The sequence below is a fragment of the Herpailurus yagouaroundi genome, unplaced genomic scaffold, assembly GCF_014898765.1.
Source record: "Herpailurus yagouaroundi ecotype Mexico unplaced genomic scaffold, PumYag 77, whole genome shotgun sequence".
Taxonomy (NCBI): Eukaryota; Metazoa; Chordata; class Mammalia; order Carnivora; family Felidae; genus Herpailurus; species Herpailurus yagouaroundi.
This window is the reverse complement of record NW_024412388.1, coordinates 58597016-58615450: the sequence shown is the minus strand read 5'-3', so window position 1 is coordinate 58615450 and position 18435 is coordinate 58597016. Positions and strand designations below refer to the sequence as shown.

General features: G+C 35.7%; 1 protein-coding gene, 1 long non-coding RNA gene and 1 pseudogene across 8 annotated transcripts in view; 1 reads left to right on the top strand and 2 right to left on the bottom strand.

The window, feature by feature from the left end:
- The window catches only part of SRSF11 (serine and arginine rich splicing factor 11), a 44941-nt gene that overhangs the window by 17967 nt on the left and 8539 nt on the right, over positions 1-18435 (bottom strand). For 2 of the 7 annotated variants that reach the window (XM_040470617.1, XM_040470622.1), the window contains exons 2-3: positions 10220-10444; positions 3646-3779 (exon numbers count right to left, since the gene is read on the bottom strand). In XM_040470617.1, the coding sequence (XP_040326551.1) occupies positions 3646-3779; positions 10220-10419 (334 nt within the window). In that variant the 5' untranslated portion in view covers positions 10420-10444. The other 5 variants (XM_040470615.1, XM_040470620.1, XM_040470618.1 and 2 more) reach the window with 4 other exon arrangements.
- On the bottom strand, positions 199-3639 carry LOC121027303 (uncharacterized). Its single transcript, XR_005788654.1, has 2 exons — positions 1543-3639; positions 199-1066 (listed from the first exon to the last, which is right to left on the bottom strand). It is a non-coding gene; the product is annotated as an uncharacterized LOC121027303 (long non-coding RNA).
- LOC121027875 (uncharacterized) lies at positions 6732-6831 on the top strand (annotated as a pseudogene).

The following is an 18435-nucleotide window of genomic DNA, read 5'->3' as shown; positions in this document are numbered from 1 at the left end:
TATGTTCGCTAAAATATAAAGCTTGACTTCTATGATTATTTATCATTAATTTTATGTCAGAATGAAACTTCAATGTGTGAAAATTTGTTTCCTTTTTCTCTACAAATGGTTAAGTTTCTAGAGTAAAAAAAAAATAGCACAATACACACTACTTTTTTGTTAACACTGCCAAGATTTCATCACCTGTACTCGATTTTTAAGTCATGAACCAAACGTAAGCAAGCACAGTCGGTTCTCCAGGGGTGTGCTCTCAACTTTCAAAAGCTGTTTTATGAACAACGACTCGTGTCGGCTGCTTCACTATAAAGCACACAGAAAAATCAAGATACACAAGACAAAAAAAGTTTGATTTAGGGGTTAATAATATGGTACAGTTACTATGATTTTCTTTTACACCTACCATACAAATTTTGTAAAAATTAAGAGAAGAAAAGTATGTAAAGGAAATATTCTGTTGGAATCAAGCGTAGGGCTTTTGCTGACTCATGAAAATGAATATGAATGTTTCTGAAGGTCTCTGAATACACACAGGATGTGTGTGAAAGTGAGTAAGAAAGAGAGAGAATAGGTAAAACAACATGGCACATTCCTTACCTGTATAGTAAAATGCTTTATGTTCCAACATGTGCCATGCTAACCATACCAAAAATGCTGCTACATGAGTGTCAGTTCAAAAGCTAACTTAGCCAAACTCCTAAAGCCAAAAACAACATGTATGTCTGTTTTTAAAGCCTAATCTGTGTATTCAGATAAAATCTAAGGGTCCTAAGACAAATATTTATGTAGACAATTTAAATTCTATCCAACAGCAAAAGCCCTATACAGATGGATTAATCTGTTAATGTGCCCAAGCCCCCAAAATGAGAGTTCAATAATACAATTAAACTACATATTTGCAAATACCAGTAGTATTTCTGTAATACATATTAAGAAACTGCATCTCATCATAAAACATACAATATGTACAGGGCACTTAAGAGAAACTGGATAAGCTGCAGAAGAAAACTGTTGGGTGGTATTTTCAGCAGGGCCTGGTATATAGTTCAGGCTGAACCAGGGAAAAGAACTGTAAAACACAACAACAAAAAAGAAAAACCACTGTTAAATAAAGGTAATGGTTCCTTCCACCTATACTGAGAAGTGCCGATAATATAAACAAATGTATACTACACAGCACTGTTATCTTGCTTGTGTCAGAGCTGTCATCAATTTAGATACCAAGAGTTATGGAGGGGTGGGGGGAGAAGATCATTTAGATATAGGGCATTAATGCATCAATATTAACAAACCTACAAAGATTATGGGATAATTTTGCATGCAAAATTATGTCTCAAGAGGATAATATTAAGTATCAACATCTTACTCAAATTAGTGCATTTGCAACATATTTCTGGCAAACTAACATCCTCTTGAATATATTGTGAGACACCTGATAGAAGATCTGCATCCATTAAAAAAAAAGTCATGCATCTGATCCTCTGATTTAAAAAAGACTATTTAAAAATAAAACTACAATTTAAAAATAGCAATGAGGCCCCTCACCAGTTAATTTTCATGCGTCAAGAGTATTTTTTTTACTGCTGCTTTGATAGAACCATGAAATACTGCATGAATGTGTAGAAATGAAAGAAAAAGAAACAGACAAAAGAAACAAACATTAACCAAGGAACCTAAATAACCCCCAAATCCATTACTATTAAGAGTTCCTTCCATATCCAGCTATCTCAGTTTTTACCAATTAAGACTATTCCTTACCGTAGACTTTGTGTCTATTGTTTTAAAACACTGACCAAGAGCCAACACCAAAGTGTAAGAGCTAAAACTAGGGTGAATGGTGACAAAGGGATTGAGTACATCAGTTATTTAACGGTGGCAACATTAATACAGCATATCATACCAAGAATTAAATACACCAAAAACAGATACTGGAACTAAATACTTCTGTAATTCTATATACACTCCTAAACATTTCATTTTCATAACAGATACTAGAAAGTTTACTATGGCCTAACAATATTTAAGAAAGCCAGTTATATGATATACTGTATTATGTTCAGGACTTGGGAACTATGATACTTAGACAATAAGAATTCTTTAAATTTAAAGCCTAACTGTAGTTTTGCACATTACTCACATGATTTGAACCTTGTTTCAAAAACTGCATTTTACTTATCCTAAATCTGAATTCTGGAAATTTTCTCTTGGTGTTAAGTCTTACCCTACAACAGGCACACTGATATAAGAGAAATTGCTTAATCAAAACACACTAAACTCAAACGTTTATCAGCACATATATAATTTAAAACCTTAAAATAGGGTTCACACACTTTAATATCATGGAGATAGATGTACTATTATTATATAACATGCCTTAATCCATCTAAGAATGCAATTTAATTTCTTCAGAAAACCACAAAGGCAATTCTTCTAAATTTTAAGGACTAGACAGTTCACAACTTTTACAAGGTATGGTGTAAATGTTCACACTGGTATTCAAGATCTAAGATAGCATCTAAAGTTAACAATATCAAGATTCTGCTTCCACTGACCAGTTCATTAAGGGGAAAGCATTTAAATTCTGGTCAGTATATATGTTAAATTATTAGCCTAAAATCCAGTAATTTTATCATATTTCAGTGATTTCTTTGATCAAAATTTATAGTAACAAAAAGCAAATAAAGTAGCAGTACATTGGGAACAAACTAATTATAAAAGGTCTCATAAAATTTTACAAAATGGAATTAAAATAGTGCTGTCTTGTCACAGTGGCTTTTTTAGATCCAAAAACCCTGCTCATTATTTTTCTGTCAAATTACGTTAACAGCCTAAAATGTAAAAAGAGAGAAAATGTAGTTAACAAATGGTTACACCAGGAAAACACTTGGGGGACTTGAGTGCTTGCTGGCCTTTAGTTAATGTCTAGAATCCCCTGTAGCTGCAGAGGACCCACTGTTTTTCAGTCATCTGGAAGAGTTTTGCATTTGCCTTCTCCACTACAAAAATCACACACACAAATAACAGAGAGAAGAATTTATTATTTAGAGATATCTAGAAAATATAGCAAGAATGAACAAGAAAATCTGGCATAAAAACAATTCACCCAGTGCCCAGCTGGCACCTAAGCTATAGGAAATCTTGAACTTTCATAAAAACCAAAATCATTGCAACCCTTGGTATACTGGAATTCAATGTGGGATTTTTTTTTTTAAGTTATCTGTGAGAAGAAGTACTACATAAATAATACTAACCTAGTCATATTCAAAACAGAAATAACATCATGCATTTATTTGAAGGTTTCTACATAAATGTGCATGGAGTGAACCATTCACCTTCAGGACTTTTTCATAAAACTCAACATTAACTAAGTAGGTATATCTTAAGGAATTACAATAGGGATATGGTTTTAATGAACTTAAAATGTTTTAAAAGAATGCAAAAAGTTAAATATCTTATAAAAACAGGCCTGATTTCTAATTTTTAGAATTAAAAAAATCTGCAAGTAAAAATATAGACTGCAGTATAACAAGGGTTTCAAAATTTTAAAAGCTTAAATTTCTAACATGCTACTAACGCTCACTCTACGACTATACTGAGGTAGATGGTCATCATAGGATGCCCTCATAGGTAGTTAAACAAAGCACAAACCTTCTGCATATGGTACGACTATCAAAGCTCTGTCAACGAATACAGTGTTTGTCAGATGCTGTGCCACAACTGCTGAATCCGGATCATGGAACTTAACAAAGCAGACACGGGAAGAGACTGGCAAAGGTGAATCACTAAAAAATAAGCAAATAACATAAAAAAAGAGAAAAAGAATATAAGCTAAAACACAAATGTATGACTCACAAACATTCCAAAAGTAAAATAGGCAGATAAAAATACATACCACCGTATGTATTACTTTATTTAATCACTTCAAAAGAAAATGACGTTTCAAATAAGGTACCGCCCACTGAGCTCCTAGCAAATTGCATGTAGAGAAAAACAATCACTATTTAAATTTACAATGTGTCAAGTTAAAAAACAGTTTGTAACTATAATCTCAAGAGTCTGAGCAGACCACAAAACTGTCAACATTCTTTTCCATTAATACCATACCACCCACTTTTTAATTACAGGTAAAAATAATTACTTTTGGTTTAGAAAAATTTTCATTATTGGTAACTTTTCAGAGTAAAAAACACAAAAAATTTCCACTTCAGGGATAAAAGAATATTGCAAGAAGGTACATCTTTTTGACAATCAAGCAGTTTCTTGACCTGACTACTAAAAGCTGTCATCTTTCACCTACAGCATGTTAAAACTCCTAGCCATTATAAATAATTAAGGCTGCCTTACTCAGACCACCTTCAGAAAAACACACAAAAAATGTATACACTTCTACAGTACTCCAACCCCAAGTATTACACAAATATTCAAAAATTCCCTCAGTTAATTGTTTTTATAGGTGTAACAAGAGAAGTGCAACTTATGGCAGGGTAACAAAGATTAGAGGAGGATTTTTCTCTTAACCCCACACCAAAAGTTATTTGAGAACCAATGCCCTAAAGCAGTAGTAATCACCAGTGGGGTAAAACACAACAAAACAAAACAACCCAGGTTCCCCACTCTACACAAATTAAATCAAGATCTTTGAAGTACTGAATGCCTCCTCCTTCTTTAATTCTCCATGACGATTTTAACATGCACCCAGAGTAAAGCACGACTGCTTTATTATAACAGCCAATGGCATTTTAAGACTCAATAATGAAAAGGTAAATCCTAAAATAGATTGGAATGCTACTAGAATGGGGCTTGCTGCTAACTTTTCTAGTAAATTAGATTTTCGTGTGTACATAAAAATGTAATTACATCAGATTTGGCTACACTAGGTATTTCAGATAAGCATTTGTTGTGGCAAGGATTTTCCTCATAATTTAAGCACTAACATGAAGATATAATAGCTCAAGAACTCAAACCCATTAGAACTTTTAATGTTTCCTGAAAGGCATTGCCCATATATTAAGCACATACCCAAATTCAGGTTCAAAGCACAGCTGATAAGGTACATCCAAAGGGAATTTAAGCTATCTTATTACATAAGCTTAATGCCAAATGTTTTTGAAAGGATACAGTGTTTTTAATGTGGACACAGTGTTTCATCTTTTTAATGTGAAGCACTACTGGTCTATAATTTAACAATGCTGCACCCATAGTAGTGGAAAGAATGTCCTTTCAACAACTGTAGAAATAGCATCACTTTTAGAAAGTGTATCACTTTGTATTTCTTACATATCCACCTTTTTAGCACAAAATTAAAAAGTTCTTTAAATTATGCTATCATTTCATTCTTAACACCTACCACGATGGCTTGGGAAGTAGACACTTAAATTGCTGGAAAAGTGATCTCTACTATTTCTCTGACACTGTCATCTGACTAAAGGAGAAAATGACTATATAATAAGCTGTTAAAAGACATCAACCCAGTGAACAGTTCTTTTTATAAGAAAATTAGGAAATACTGCCTACGTGTTCACAGTGTATTTCCATTAATTCAGCAATTAAAATGCTTCGTATTTTTTCTATCCATTCATGTCATTGCAATATTACAGCTATTGCTTGCAGCTATTATTTAGCTATATCAAACCTGTAAGTGGTGGGAAGCTAAAAACATGAATAATTAAATACTATGGAAAAGAGAGTCGTAAGTCACAGTAAGACAACACAGAAGGGCAAATAATTCATCTCCCCCCCACTTCAAAAGATCTTTTTAAAAACCATTACTATTTGGACCCACGGGTACACTTTTCTATGTTCACTTAGAATTTATTAATAAAAGACACATACTAATAAGATAGCATGTTAGTTTCAGACTGATGCCTGAAATTAATTTTTTTAAATTCGTTTTATGTTTGAGACAAAAAGAGAGAGAGCATGCGTGTTGCACGAGCAGGGGAGGGGCAGAGAGCCAGACACAGAATCTGAAGTGGGCTCCAGGGTCTGAGCTGCCAGCAGAGCCCGACGCAGAGCTCAAACTCACAAGATGACGTGAGCCAACGCTTAACTGACTGAGCCACCTAGGCGCCCCTGAAATTAATTTTCATACCTTAGAATTTTGTGCAAGTACCACTTCCAAAAATATAATCGTGTAAGAATTAATATAGATGAAGCAGGGCTGCTGAAAAGAACTGAGAAGCAAGATAGGAAAAACTGAGCCCTGTATGATGCTTTTGCCTTTAGGTACAGAGTGGTAGTATTTTTCCACTGTTTTTTAAAGTGTCCTCTAAGGGCTGTTTCCAAATCTTTTGGGATGCACAAAGAAAATTGAGATTTCTGTTTTTCATCAAGCCTAATGAATCTAAGAATCCCTTTTGTAGGAGGGCTTTGATTCATAAGATCCACTGTTAATATACATGCCAACTAAAGTATGATAACTAGTTTAGGCCACCGATAATACTTTTTCAACTCCCACTTTAATACTGTTAACCAAACCATTTCTGGGTGGAAAATTCTGAGCATACAATCATAAACAAAGGCATCTCTTAGGCTCCCAAAACAACAGGTCAGTGACAATGTTAACATTCACCTGCAAATATGACTCTCTTGCCCTAATATGCCCTCTTTTTGTGTCCTTATTCAGTTATAAAGAAATACAGTAAAATGTTGCATTCAATTAAAAAAAAAAGTTTTTAAAGATAACGTTACCAAACTATTCTGTTTGATATATACCCCTGATATACTTATTTTTGGTGCTCACTTCCACAGCACATATACTAAAATTGGAATGATAGAAGATTAGCATAGCCCCTGTGCAATAACACTCAAATTCATGACATGTACCATACTTTTAATTTTTTCTAATATATTTTTTGTTACAAGGTTTGTAAACTTTTCCTCAGAAATTTAATGTATGATGATTTTTTTTTTTGCTGTGAAAGAAAACTAATTTTATTTTTGTTTTCCAGTTGGGATAAGCAAATGAGTTCCACGTGAGTTTGTGAATAGTGAATTAACTTTCAGCGACTTGAAATATCAAATATATACTACACCAGAGTCTGCTATAGTTATGGAGCTGGGTCTACTTGGCTATGCCTTCATTGAAAATAAAGTCTTTTGGTAACTATAGAAAAATAATCTATTTTTGGTTATTTAAGTTACTGACGTGAACCTTCAACTTAATGTGTAACTTTGACACATGCTTCCCTGGGATCATTAACCCAATGAACTCTCTGGTTATATTCTCCATTCTGAAATACACTAAAACCACACATTTAAAGAATACCTACTAACTGTAAAAGAATGATTCCACTCATAAGTTGCTTGGCTAAATAATGGAAATCCTTATCAAGCAAAGCAGTGAAGGACAATCACAACACTGGGGTTGAAATGCTAGTTCTGACACTGGTAGAGTAGTTTGGGAGTGCAAAACAAACTATGTGAATTTCAGTTCACTCTTCGTAAAACAGGCTCAGATAAAATAGGAAAGCATCTAGCATATACTAGACATTCAGACAATGTTGAGTTTCCAAAATGCAATTTAGGAACAAACAGAATCAAATTAACTATTTTCCTTTAAAAGAGAGTGAGAGAACACCAACAGAAGCTTCTCAAATAGCTGTATGGCTGTCATACCAAAGAAAGGGTTAGAATATTATTTTTTTATGAAACATTATTATCACTGGGTAAAATTATAGGCCGGTGATTTTCTTAAAAGAACCAAGAGGGGGATTCAATAATGAAACAAAGGGAGAAACCTTCTTGAGATTGTCACTGAAATGTTTGGCATAATCCCAGGTCCTAGAATCTCCCTAGCCCCTGCCAATAGGCATTTATAAATCAGCATGTCAGCAGTGGTGGGTTAGGGCTGTCATGCTCCCCAGGTGATGCTGGTGACACAAGAGGCCACATATTCTAAAAGAGGGAGGAAGCTAAACCTAACCTGTCAGTTGGTAATTAGGGCTTTAGAGAAAAACAAAGCAGTTAAGTTGAACAGAGAAAGCAGGAAGCAGCAGTGTTTTATTTCTATACAGGGTGATCAGGGAAAGTTTCTCTGATTAGGTGACATTTGAGTAACAAAAGGAAATAAGCATGTCATAGGTATACCTCTAGGTGAAAAGAGTTCAAGGTGAATATAAATGCCTTTTGAGGAAAATAGAAAATACATATACCTCCTTTAAAAAGTGGCAAATGTGTTTACAACAGATTTTATATATTCTGACCCATTCAATATTATTCTCTAAGTAAAAAAGTAGAGTTTTTGAATATTTTGGAATGATGAACCTTTCTGGAGTTCTATATGATTCCATACCACATTATCCCTGGCAAGCTACCGCAGAAAACTGTAGTAAGCTTACAGAAACTGTCCATAAAGTATTTCCAAATTATGCAGGTCAGATTAGCAACTGAGACTTACATTAACAACATTAAATCAACATAAGTAGGAATCTACATCCATACTATTCAAATCACGAAGGCAACTAGGGTAATATTAGCATCTACTATATTGGAACCTTACAGTTTCAGATGAGAAAATTATATGTAGAAATACATATGAAGGGATCAAAGAGAAAAAATGTGTCAATATTTATCTGCTCTCTTCCCAAAACAGGGAAAAGAGTTCTTAATGCACAGCACTCCAGATCATGTTATCTGATGCACATCAGTTATTCTGTTTCTGATGGAACTACTCCTTTGATAATAAAGCAAAAAAGTCAGACTCTGGTCCATCATGATTCTAAGATGTTGATCATTCATTAGGTAAAAGAGGAACCAGTAAACAGCCAACACCTCTGTCATCTGTTTATAAACGCATCATAAGAACAGCATTTTCAAAACTAACAAAACATTCTAAAGTCAGCAACTGTAATGATATTCTTAATAACTTGTCAGACTGGAAATAATTATTTCATAATCAATCCAGTATGTCAAATACTTCAAGAAATAACATGATTACAAAAATCATATCGGTCATTCTCATTTTCTGCCCTTTTACTGTTTATTAATTTCACTAACAACTTGATAAATGGTATGTCGTGGGAAAACGGAATAAAATATTTTTGTATGCTCATATTATGAAAGCTATTTGCCCTCCATTACCAAAGGCAGTCAAGTTTCCATTCAAAATAACAAAATGCTCCCCGAATTCTACACTCCGTGAAAATCAAGCATCTCTCTGCATGAATATTTCCCGAAAATTAAACACACCAATCTGAAAACACTAAGAAATCATTTGAAAATATTTTAAGCAGAAAGTGATGAAATATGCGAAATACTTAATACCGCAGTATAATCAACCTGTTATTTTAGAGTAAAAAGTACTTAATGATTTATTACAGCCACAACAGTGGATTCCTTGAGGACTCCAATTTCCTGTTTAGTACTTAAGTGACATCATAAAACTCTCAATGTACAGCGGGTACCCTGCGTTCATTAGACAGTAATATTTGAATTTTTACTCTTCACAAAGAGCACATCATTTTATTTCAAATGTTGGTTCTAGTATTTATCACGTAGCTTACTTCATAGCTTTAGTGTTTCTTTGCAATTAACCCACTCATTTAATATTTTTGCAATGAGACAACAGAATAAAAACAAAAAGCCATCAATCGAAATTCAAAAATTTAACATTCTATTAAATTCCTCTCAAGAACAATTGTGAAACATAAAGGTGTACGTTTTTTACACAAAAGAAAACCTTACGTTTCGGCTATAACCCATTTTTGTCATTAAAAAAATTAAGTATTAAGGCTCACTGAATTGTCAAGGAATATTAACTCAAATATATTCACTGCGCCAGAATCAGTTAACGGCAATACATAACAGTTAAGTGAACTGACAACAAACTTCATTATCAAATTAACATAGGAATGAGTAATTTTGTTACTTTTCAAAGAACTCAAACATCTGACTTAAAAAAAAACAAACTATATACAAAATTCATAAAATTTAGTTTGCCTTCCTCTCTCTCAATGCTCAAAGAACGACCACGTTGGCACAATTTAAGAAAAAACCCCAAATCCTGAGATTTTAAAAGGCTGTGCCTCTTGAATCCCCAAAACACTGTCTTCGCTTCTTTGCGTTAAGCCTAATACGCAGTTTCTTTCGCAAGTAAATCAACAGCCTGCCTCAACTAAAGCAACCTGGTCCAAGGGAGCGTCGACAAGGGCCTAGGAAATGGTGTAGTTAGGCCCCGAACGGGGAGGAGTTAGTAAAAACGGTGATGGTGGACGATACTCACTCTGGCGGGAAGAGGCGCAGTTCGTCGATCTTGCCTAGGAAACCGAAGAGAGTCCGCATCTGCTCAGAGCTAGCGCTCGGGGAGACATTAGTCACCTGGATTACCTCGGTGCCGCCGCCTCCGCCGCCACCGCCGCCGCCACCGGGCCCGCCGCTGGGGCCCGGGCCCGCAGTACTGGGGACGACGGTAGTGTTGCTCATGGCGCTGCTCGCGTTCTCGCTCCTGCTTTAACACATCAAACACACAACAAACAGTGAGAGGGAGGGGGAAGAGGAACCGGTTCGCCGGAGAGGAGACAGACGTGTGTCCGCTGTTACAGCCGCCGCTGCCACCGCCGCCGTTCCTCCACCCCGCCGCTTGTCGGGGGTGGGGGGGGGGGGCGAGAGCGCGCGAGTTCGAGACCACGAGAAAACAAACGGCCGCCCCCACCTCGCTTTCCAACCACCTCACTCGCGGGCCCGAGCTCCCCACAATGCCTTGCGGCGCAAGGGCGCGTCACCGTCGACCCCGCCTCGCGCAGGCCCAGCAAGCCTCGTCCGCAGCCAGAAAAATGCGAGGCACTGCGGTCTAATGGAGGTCGTCGTCCCTCTTCGCTATCCCCACCTTTTTTTTTTCTTTTTAAGAAGCGGAAGGCATTAACTTTAAAAAATAACCATTCACTCCTCTGCAAAAAACTGCACACCTTAGCAACTATTCTCATTAGAAATGACCACGATATTTATTTCTTCACACAGAAGAGCTACAGATCTGTCCAGTTACTACGGAAATTTCCTCGCTAGTTACCAAATTTTCCCCCCCATCACTATACAGTTATAAACCTTTACATACATTTTGGAAACATTAACTTTTTAACCAATTTGCGTTGCCACTAAAACCTTGAAAAGAGATTTCAGTGTTTTACTTTAGTGCTTAACACACACATTTTATTTCACAAGTTGACTTTTTAAAATCACACTTTATAGTACCTAAATATATTCAAGTATATGATCTGAAATTTCTACAGAAAAACTTGATTTACATACATATTATCTTGCTTAAAATAATTTTGAAGCTTTGACGATGAAAAATTGTCTAATTTTTCAACCTCATCTGAACTACTCACCCATTTTATCCAAACACGTGCAGTTCCCCAAACCTGACAAAATCTTTCATTTCACTGTGCCTTTATACAAATTATTAATGCCTTCCCTCATTTTATCTGCCATCCTCTGTGGGGCCTTCCTTCCCTCACACAACTTCTGCAAGCTGACTTAGGGCTTCCTCTTCTCTGCTCGACAACAGAGGATACATATACTGTATTTGTTATGTTGACATGTATCTCCTCCCAAAGCCTTTGAGGTTTCTGAGTCAGTTTAAGACTCAGGGAAATGTCTGTCACATAGTGAACGTCCAATAAATGTATTAAATACATGAATAAATATGCCTTAATGACAGAGCCATTCACTCTAAGACGATTGTTAAGTATTTTACTTGCCCCTAAATATTTTTGGAGGCTAACACCTGAAGCTAAAACCTGAGGTCTTACAGGATATTTTTGTTCATTAATACATCTATGCAATAAAGAAGTCAAGAGTGTGATTTGTGAGAGATTAGAACACAAAGTTATTGAGATTTGGATGTAGAGGCAATTAGCTAGGTTTACACACTAAGTCTCTTCTACTAGTTCTTATAAAAACAAGGGGTAGGTTGGTTGCATGTAAGTCTCAGTAAAATTACAAATTACAACTAATGGCATGTCATTCATTGGTGTGTACTTGTGAATATAAAAAATGTCTGATAATTTATTTTCTCACTTTGAAGCTAACACATGTAACTGCCAATTACAGACTCTTAATTTGTTAAAGTTAATTTGTATCAGGACACACAAAACTGAGGCTGCCCTAGTGGCCTGGCCCAAGTCATAAATCTAAACCTAAGTCAGCCTGCACCTACGGGAAACACCTACCTCAAGAAACCTAACTTATACCAATCACAATCCTCTAACTCAGCTTTTAGTTAACTTATCTTATCTAGAAAACAGGGCCTGCTAGCTTTATAAGAAAATCCCTCAACCTCCTGGCCAATCATGTCCTATTTCTGTGCTGCTTCTCCTAATCTTCTCTAGAACACGCTCTTGTCCAAAATCTTTTGGGAAGGGTGTTTAACAGTTTGTGAGGCACCGTAATCCCCGAATCCATGGATTGTCTTCCCTGGAATAAAGGACATCAAACTGATTACCAAATTGTTTTTTGCTTTGTTTTGTCATATGAAAAGTTCAACACTTACTAGAAGTACCTATCATGTGCCAATCCTGCTACATTGTTCTATGATAAAAGAACAACACAAAGGCAGGGTTCATACCTGCCTTTTTTTTTTTTTCTTTAATGTTAGCATGTTTTAATTCTTTATTGTTGGATACATAGAAATCTTTTATGTTACTCTACATATATCTGACATATTTCATAATTAAAATTATACATTCAAACCAAAGAGAGTTTTGTGGTTAAACCATCAGAAGCCAGTTTATGTATAATGACTCACTGAATATGCCAATAGATGGTGCTTCCAAATGGAGAAACAATGTGGCAAAAAACAATCTTATTATAATAAAGAGGATTTTTGAGTATTTTCAAGTCATCTGATACGTAGAAAAAACACTAGATCTAGAGCCAGAAGAGTGGTCAGAATACCACCCTGTCATTTATAAAGCGTGATTTGAAGAAATTTCACTTCACTTCTAAGAATCCACTTCAATCAGGACCTGAACCATAATCATGACAATCTTTGTAGGTGTAACAAGTAGATTAAATAATTAACTACCTTGAGTTATTGTTATATGATGCCCATAGAAATAACTAAAAGCAAATAAATATATCAAAGTAAATAACAAGTATATCTATTTTTATATCTATTTTTTTATGTTTATTTATTGTTGAGAGAGACACAGAATCTGAAGCAGGCTCCGAGCTGGCAGCATAGAATTCGACATGGGGCTTGAACTCACAAACAGCAAGATCCTGACCTGAGCCGAAGTCAGACACTTAACTGACTGAGCCACCCAGGTGACCTGAATCTATAGTAGTTTTAAATCACTTCAGATTTGTTTAGGCTCCTGATTAAACATAACTATAATATAGAATCTGAAGATGGGTATAATGGTCATCTTAATTTACTTTAACGTCCATATCATAAATGTTGTTAAAAACTTACAAATTCCTTCAAGTATTATGCACCTGTTATGTTCCAGGATTTTCCCAGACACTAGGAATACAGTAGAGAAAAGATAGTCAATGTCCCTGATCTCATATAACTTTAGTCTGACAAACTTTCAATGAATAAACACAAAGATGTATGTGAATAATATGCCATGATGAAAATAAACCAGGATAAAAGATAGGGGAGAAAGTGTTATCGAGCTGAGACTTTAATAAAAGAAGGAAGCAAGCCTTTTGAATTTCTGGGGGAAGAGCAATCCAAACATGAGAAATAGCAAATTAAAAAGATCCTGAGGGCAAGAATAAGTTTGAAGCTTTCAAGAAAAGTTGGAAGATCACTGTTTATATTTCAGAGAGACTTATAAGGAGATCCTGTCAGTACCATGTGGAAAGTGAAGTGAAAGAAATATGTAAAGGGAAGGGTCACAGCTGATCTTTGGGAGTAGATTGGGAAGGCTTCCAGCTATATCTGAATGAGAAATATTACCAGTGTAACCAAGATTTAATGCTATTTCTAATCCAAAGCAAAAAGTAATCTGTCATTTTGGCCTATATACCAGTCATATTATGGCTTATATAGTCATATAATTGGTTTTGGCCTATATATGCATGTTATAGTGCATGATTTCTGAAAGGCTTTTGGAATATAGAAAATAACTTATAGGTTCCCCATAATGAAGTCCTATTACTTACAGGTGGGGAACAGCCATTATCACACTGCTAAGATATTGGCAGGAATATGTTGATATTCTGTAAAAGAATATTAGAAAGTAATACTTTACACAAATCTTCAGAAATAATACCAAGCTTCTTAGTCATAATGAACAAGCTTTAGTACTTTCCAATTTAAAGCTTCTACAAAGATCTCGTGTTTAAAAGAATGAAACTAGATCTCTATCTTACACCACTCACAAAAATTAACTCAAATGGATTAAAAACCTGAAACTATACAACTTCTAGGCAAAAAAAAAAAACAACAAAAAAAACAAAAAAACCCCCCCCCCCCCCCCCCCCAAAAAAAACACCACACACACACCCACCCACCCAACAACAACAGGGAAAAAGCTCCTTGACATGGGACTTGGCAATAATTTTTTGGACACCAAAAGCACAAACAACAAAATCAAGAACAAATGAGTGGGATTACATCGAGCTAAGAAGCTTCTGCATAGCAAAGGAAACCATCAACAAAATGAATGAAAGTACAGAATGGGAAAAATATTTTTGCAAACCCATAGATCTGATAAGGGGTTAGTATCCAAAATATACAAGGAACTCCTACAACTCAAGAGCAAAAATAAATAAATGAATGAATAAATAAATAAATAAATAAATAAATAAATCCAATTTAAAAATGGGCAAAGGACCTAAATAGACATTTGTCTAACAGTTATATAAAGTGATGCTCAGTGTCACTAATAATCGATTAGGGAATTGTAAATCAAAACTATAATATCACCTCACACCTATCAGAATGGCTAGCATCAAAAAGAGAAGAGACAACAAATGCTGGGGAGGGTGTGGAGAAAAGGGAACCTTTGAGCACTGTTGGTGGTACTGCAAATTGGTACAGCTAGTAAGGAAAACAGTATAGAGGTCCCTCAAATATTAAAAATAGAACTACATATAATCCAACAATCTCACTTCTGAGACTGTATCTGAAGGAAACAAAAACACTATGTTGAAGAGATATATAAACCCCATGTTCACTGCAGCATTATTTGTAATATCCAAGACATAGAAAAAACCGAAGTGTCCACTGACGAATGAATAAAGAAGTTGTGGTATGTATATGTATGTGTATATATATACACAATTGTATTATCATTCAGCCATAAAAAACAAGGAAATCCGTTCATTTCTGACAACATGGGTGGACTTTAGAGCATTATGGTCCCTGAAATAAGTCAGACAAAGACAAATATGGTACAATCTCACTTATATGTGAAATCTAACCTCTCCCCTCTACCGCCCAAACTCATAGAAAAAGAGATCAGATCTGTGGTTACTAGATGTAGGGGTGAGGGTAGGGGGAATTGGAAGAAAGTGGTCAACAGGTACAAATTTCCAGTTATAAGATAAATAAGCACTAGAGATGTAAAACAAAATGACTATTTAAAAAATACATTTTTTCCTTTCTATTATCTATATGAGATGATGGGTATTAGCAAAACTTATTGTGATAATTCACAATACATTTAGATCAAATCATTATGCTGTACACCTTAAACTTACACAGTGCTGTGTGCCAATTATATCTGAATAAGACTAGGAAGAGAATACTTATAAAGATATTTCCAATGCAAAAAACAAATCTCATAATTTCAGCTGGAATTTCTTCAATTAAAAGATAGAATAGGCACAGGTATGTATTATCACTCTACCCACTGGATACCATGTTCCCAGTTGGATAAGTCAAGCAAGTCACCTGTTATTGTTAAGATTCGCTTGTGCACACTAATAGAAAAGGCCTCCAAATTGACACAATTTTGCGAATCTGCAAAAGCAACAGAGTTTTAATCAAATTAGTTAAGCAGCAATTTCTCTCTAGCAAATAACACTTTTTGAGGACAGGGAAGACAATGTATTTGTCTTTGTGTTTCCTGATGCCCAACAATATACTAGAACAAAGTCAGTATTTGACAAAATTTAGGAAGTATCATTTATGTGCTAGAAACTTCACAAATGCCTCACTCACATAATCCACTCCGCAAAGGCTTACTGAATGAAGACAGGAATATACTTGTTAGATTTACAAGGAAATCTGGTTGAGATAAACTTTCCAAGTATTTGGCTATACATTTTTTTCTCTATGGCTATAGAATGTAGTAAGAAAAAATAGGAAATAAACTGCTACTTACAGATCCTCAACTTTAAAAAAACTTATCTGCAGATCTATCTTAATTTGAATTTCATTAAAGAAAGGTTTTTTTTTTAATTTTTTTTTCAACGTTTTTATTTATTTTTGGGACAGAGAGAGACAGAGCATGAATGGGGGAGGGGCAGAGAGAGAGGGAGACACAGAATCAGAAACAGGCTCCAGGCTCCGAGCCATCCGCCCAGAGCCTGATGCGGGGCTCGAACTCCCGGACCGCAAGATCGTGACCTGGCTGAAGTCGGACGCTTAACCGACTGCGCCACCCAGGCGCCCCTAAAGAAAAGTTTTTTAAGGTTTTTTTTTTTTTTTTTTTTCAACGTTTATTTTATTTTTGGGACAGAGAGAGACAGAGCATGAATGGGGAAGGGGCAGAGAGAGAGGGAGACACAGAATCGGAAACAGGCTCCAGGCTCTGAGCCATCAGCCCAGAGCCTGACGTGGGGCTCGAACTCAAGGACCGCGAGATCGTGACCTGGCTGAAGTCGACGCTTAACCGACTGCGCCACCCAGGCGCCCCGAGGTTTTTTTAAAAATAAAATCTACACCCAACGTGGGGCTCAAACTCACAACCCTGAGACCAAGAGCTGCACACTCCACCAACTGAGCCAGCCAGATGCCCCTTAATTTGAATTTCTAATTTACAATTAGAGAATTATATTTCTAATTCTATAAATTAGATAATTCTATAAATATTAATATCTATTTTAATATCAAAATTGTAAATCTCACGCTCCCCTTTCTTCTTCTCCATCTAAATGAAGAGGAGAAGCTAAAGGATAGTTAGCATTATGTGACCAACAGATAGATGGATGAATGGACACACATACTAGGACAGAAAAAAAGTCTACTTAAATTTATTTCCAAATACCAGTTTTGTATTAATTTGTACTGTCTACCAGTAGCAGGAATATCTATGTTTTTCAATTGGACAGCACAGGGTCTGTTAATACCTTGAATATTAACATAGAGGAAAAAAGTAGTAGTTGGAGCATTAAAATGCTGTTGCCTATATATACATATGCACAGTATTCACAGCATAATGCATATGTATTACTTGGAAAATCACAAGTTACTTCTACAGATTTGTTTGGCTTTTTGGATTGAAGAGGGTCAACATAAATACCTGGATGGAGAAGCTCCAGATACAACTCAATACTATCCTCTATGTTATAGAAGGTTCTTTTGGAGTTTCAACTGAGAAAAGGCCATTTGAGGGGCTGCTTCACAATCGTTAAAAAAATTCAGTAGAGTTACACGTATCTTTATTCTAAGTAAGCAGTTTCAAGCATTTTAATATTAAAGTTATCCTTAATCAAGGAATTAGGCATCTGCACCATTTGAGCACTTATTTTTTTCCTATGGTATAAAATTTTCTGTTTATGAAGGAAAATTATTTCGAAGGTCTGATAAAACTGGGAAAAAAAGAAAGTGTGTTCAACTCAGTAAAAAGAGGACCTATATTGGAACGCTTTTATAACGCCTTTTAGCCCTGGCAACACTTAAGGTGATTATGAATGCAGACCTAGAGTTAAACTAAAGGGGCTCTACCACCAATGAAGGGAATTGTGACCTTTGACTCACTACTTTATGCTTCACATTCCTCATCTGAAAAATAAGGATAAGAGTGGGTTGTTATGAGGATGAAAATACTAATACAAATGCTTAGAAAAGAAAATATTAACTTCTATTATTATCCTTACTCTACAAATTAAAAATCTTCCATTTTCAAAAATGAATAGTTACCTCAACTGGGTTCCATTTTATTTACACTATCACTATATTTTAGGCTAGTACTGTGCCTTATACATCATTCACATGAAAGATATTAATCAGAAAAGCTAATATATACAGAAGAGTTTAAGATCTCACTTTAAGTTTGTTTGTTTGTTTGTTTTTTAATTTTTTTTCAACGTTTTTTAATTTATTTTTGGGACAGAGAGAGACAGAGCATGAACGGGGGAGGGGCAGAGAGAGAGGGAGACACAGAATCGGAAACAGGCTCCAGGCTCTGAGCCATCAGCCCAGAGCCTGACGCGGGGCTCGAACTCAGGGACACGCGAGATCGTGACCTGGCTGAAGTCGGACGCTTAACCGACTGCGCCACCCAGGCGCCCCTGTTTGTTTGTTTTTGAGACAAAGAAAGA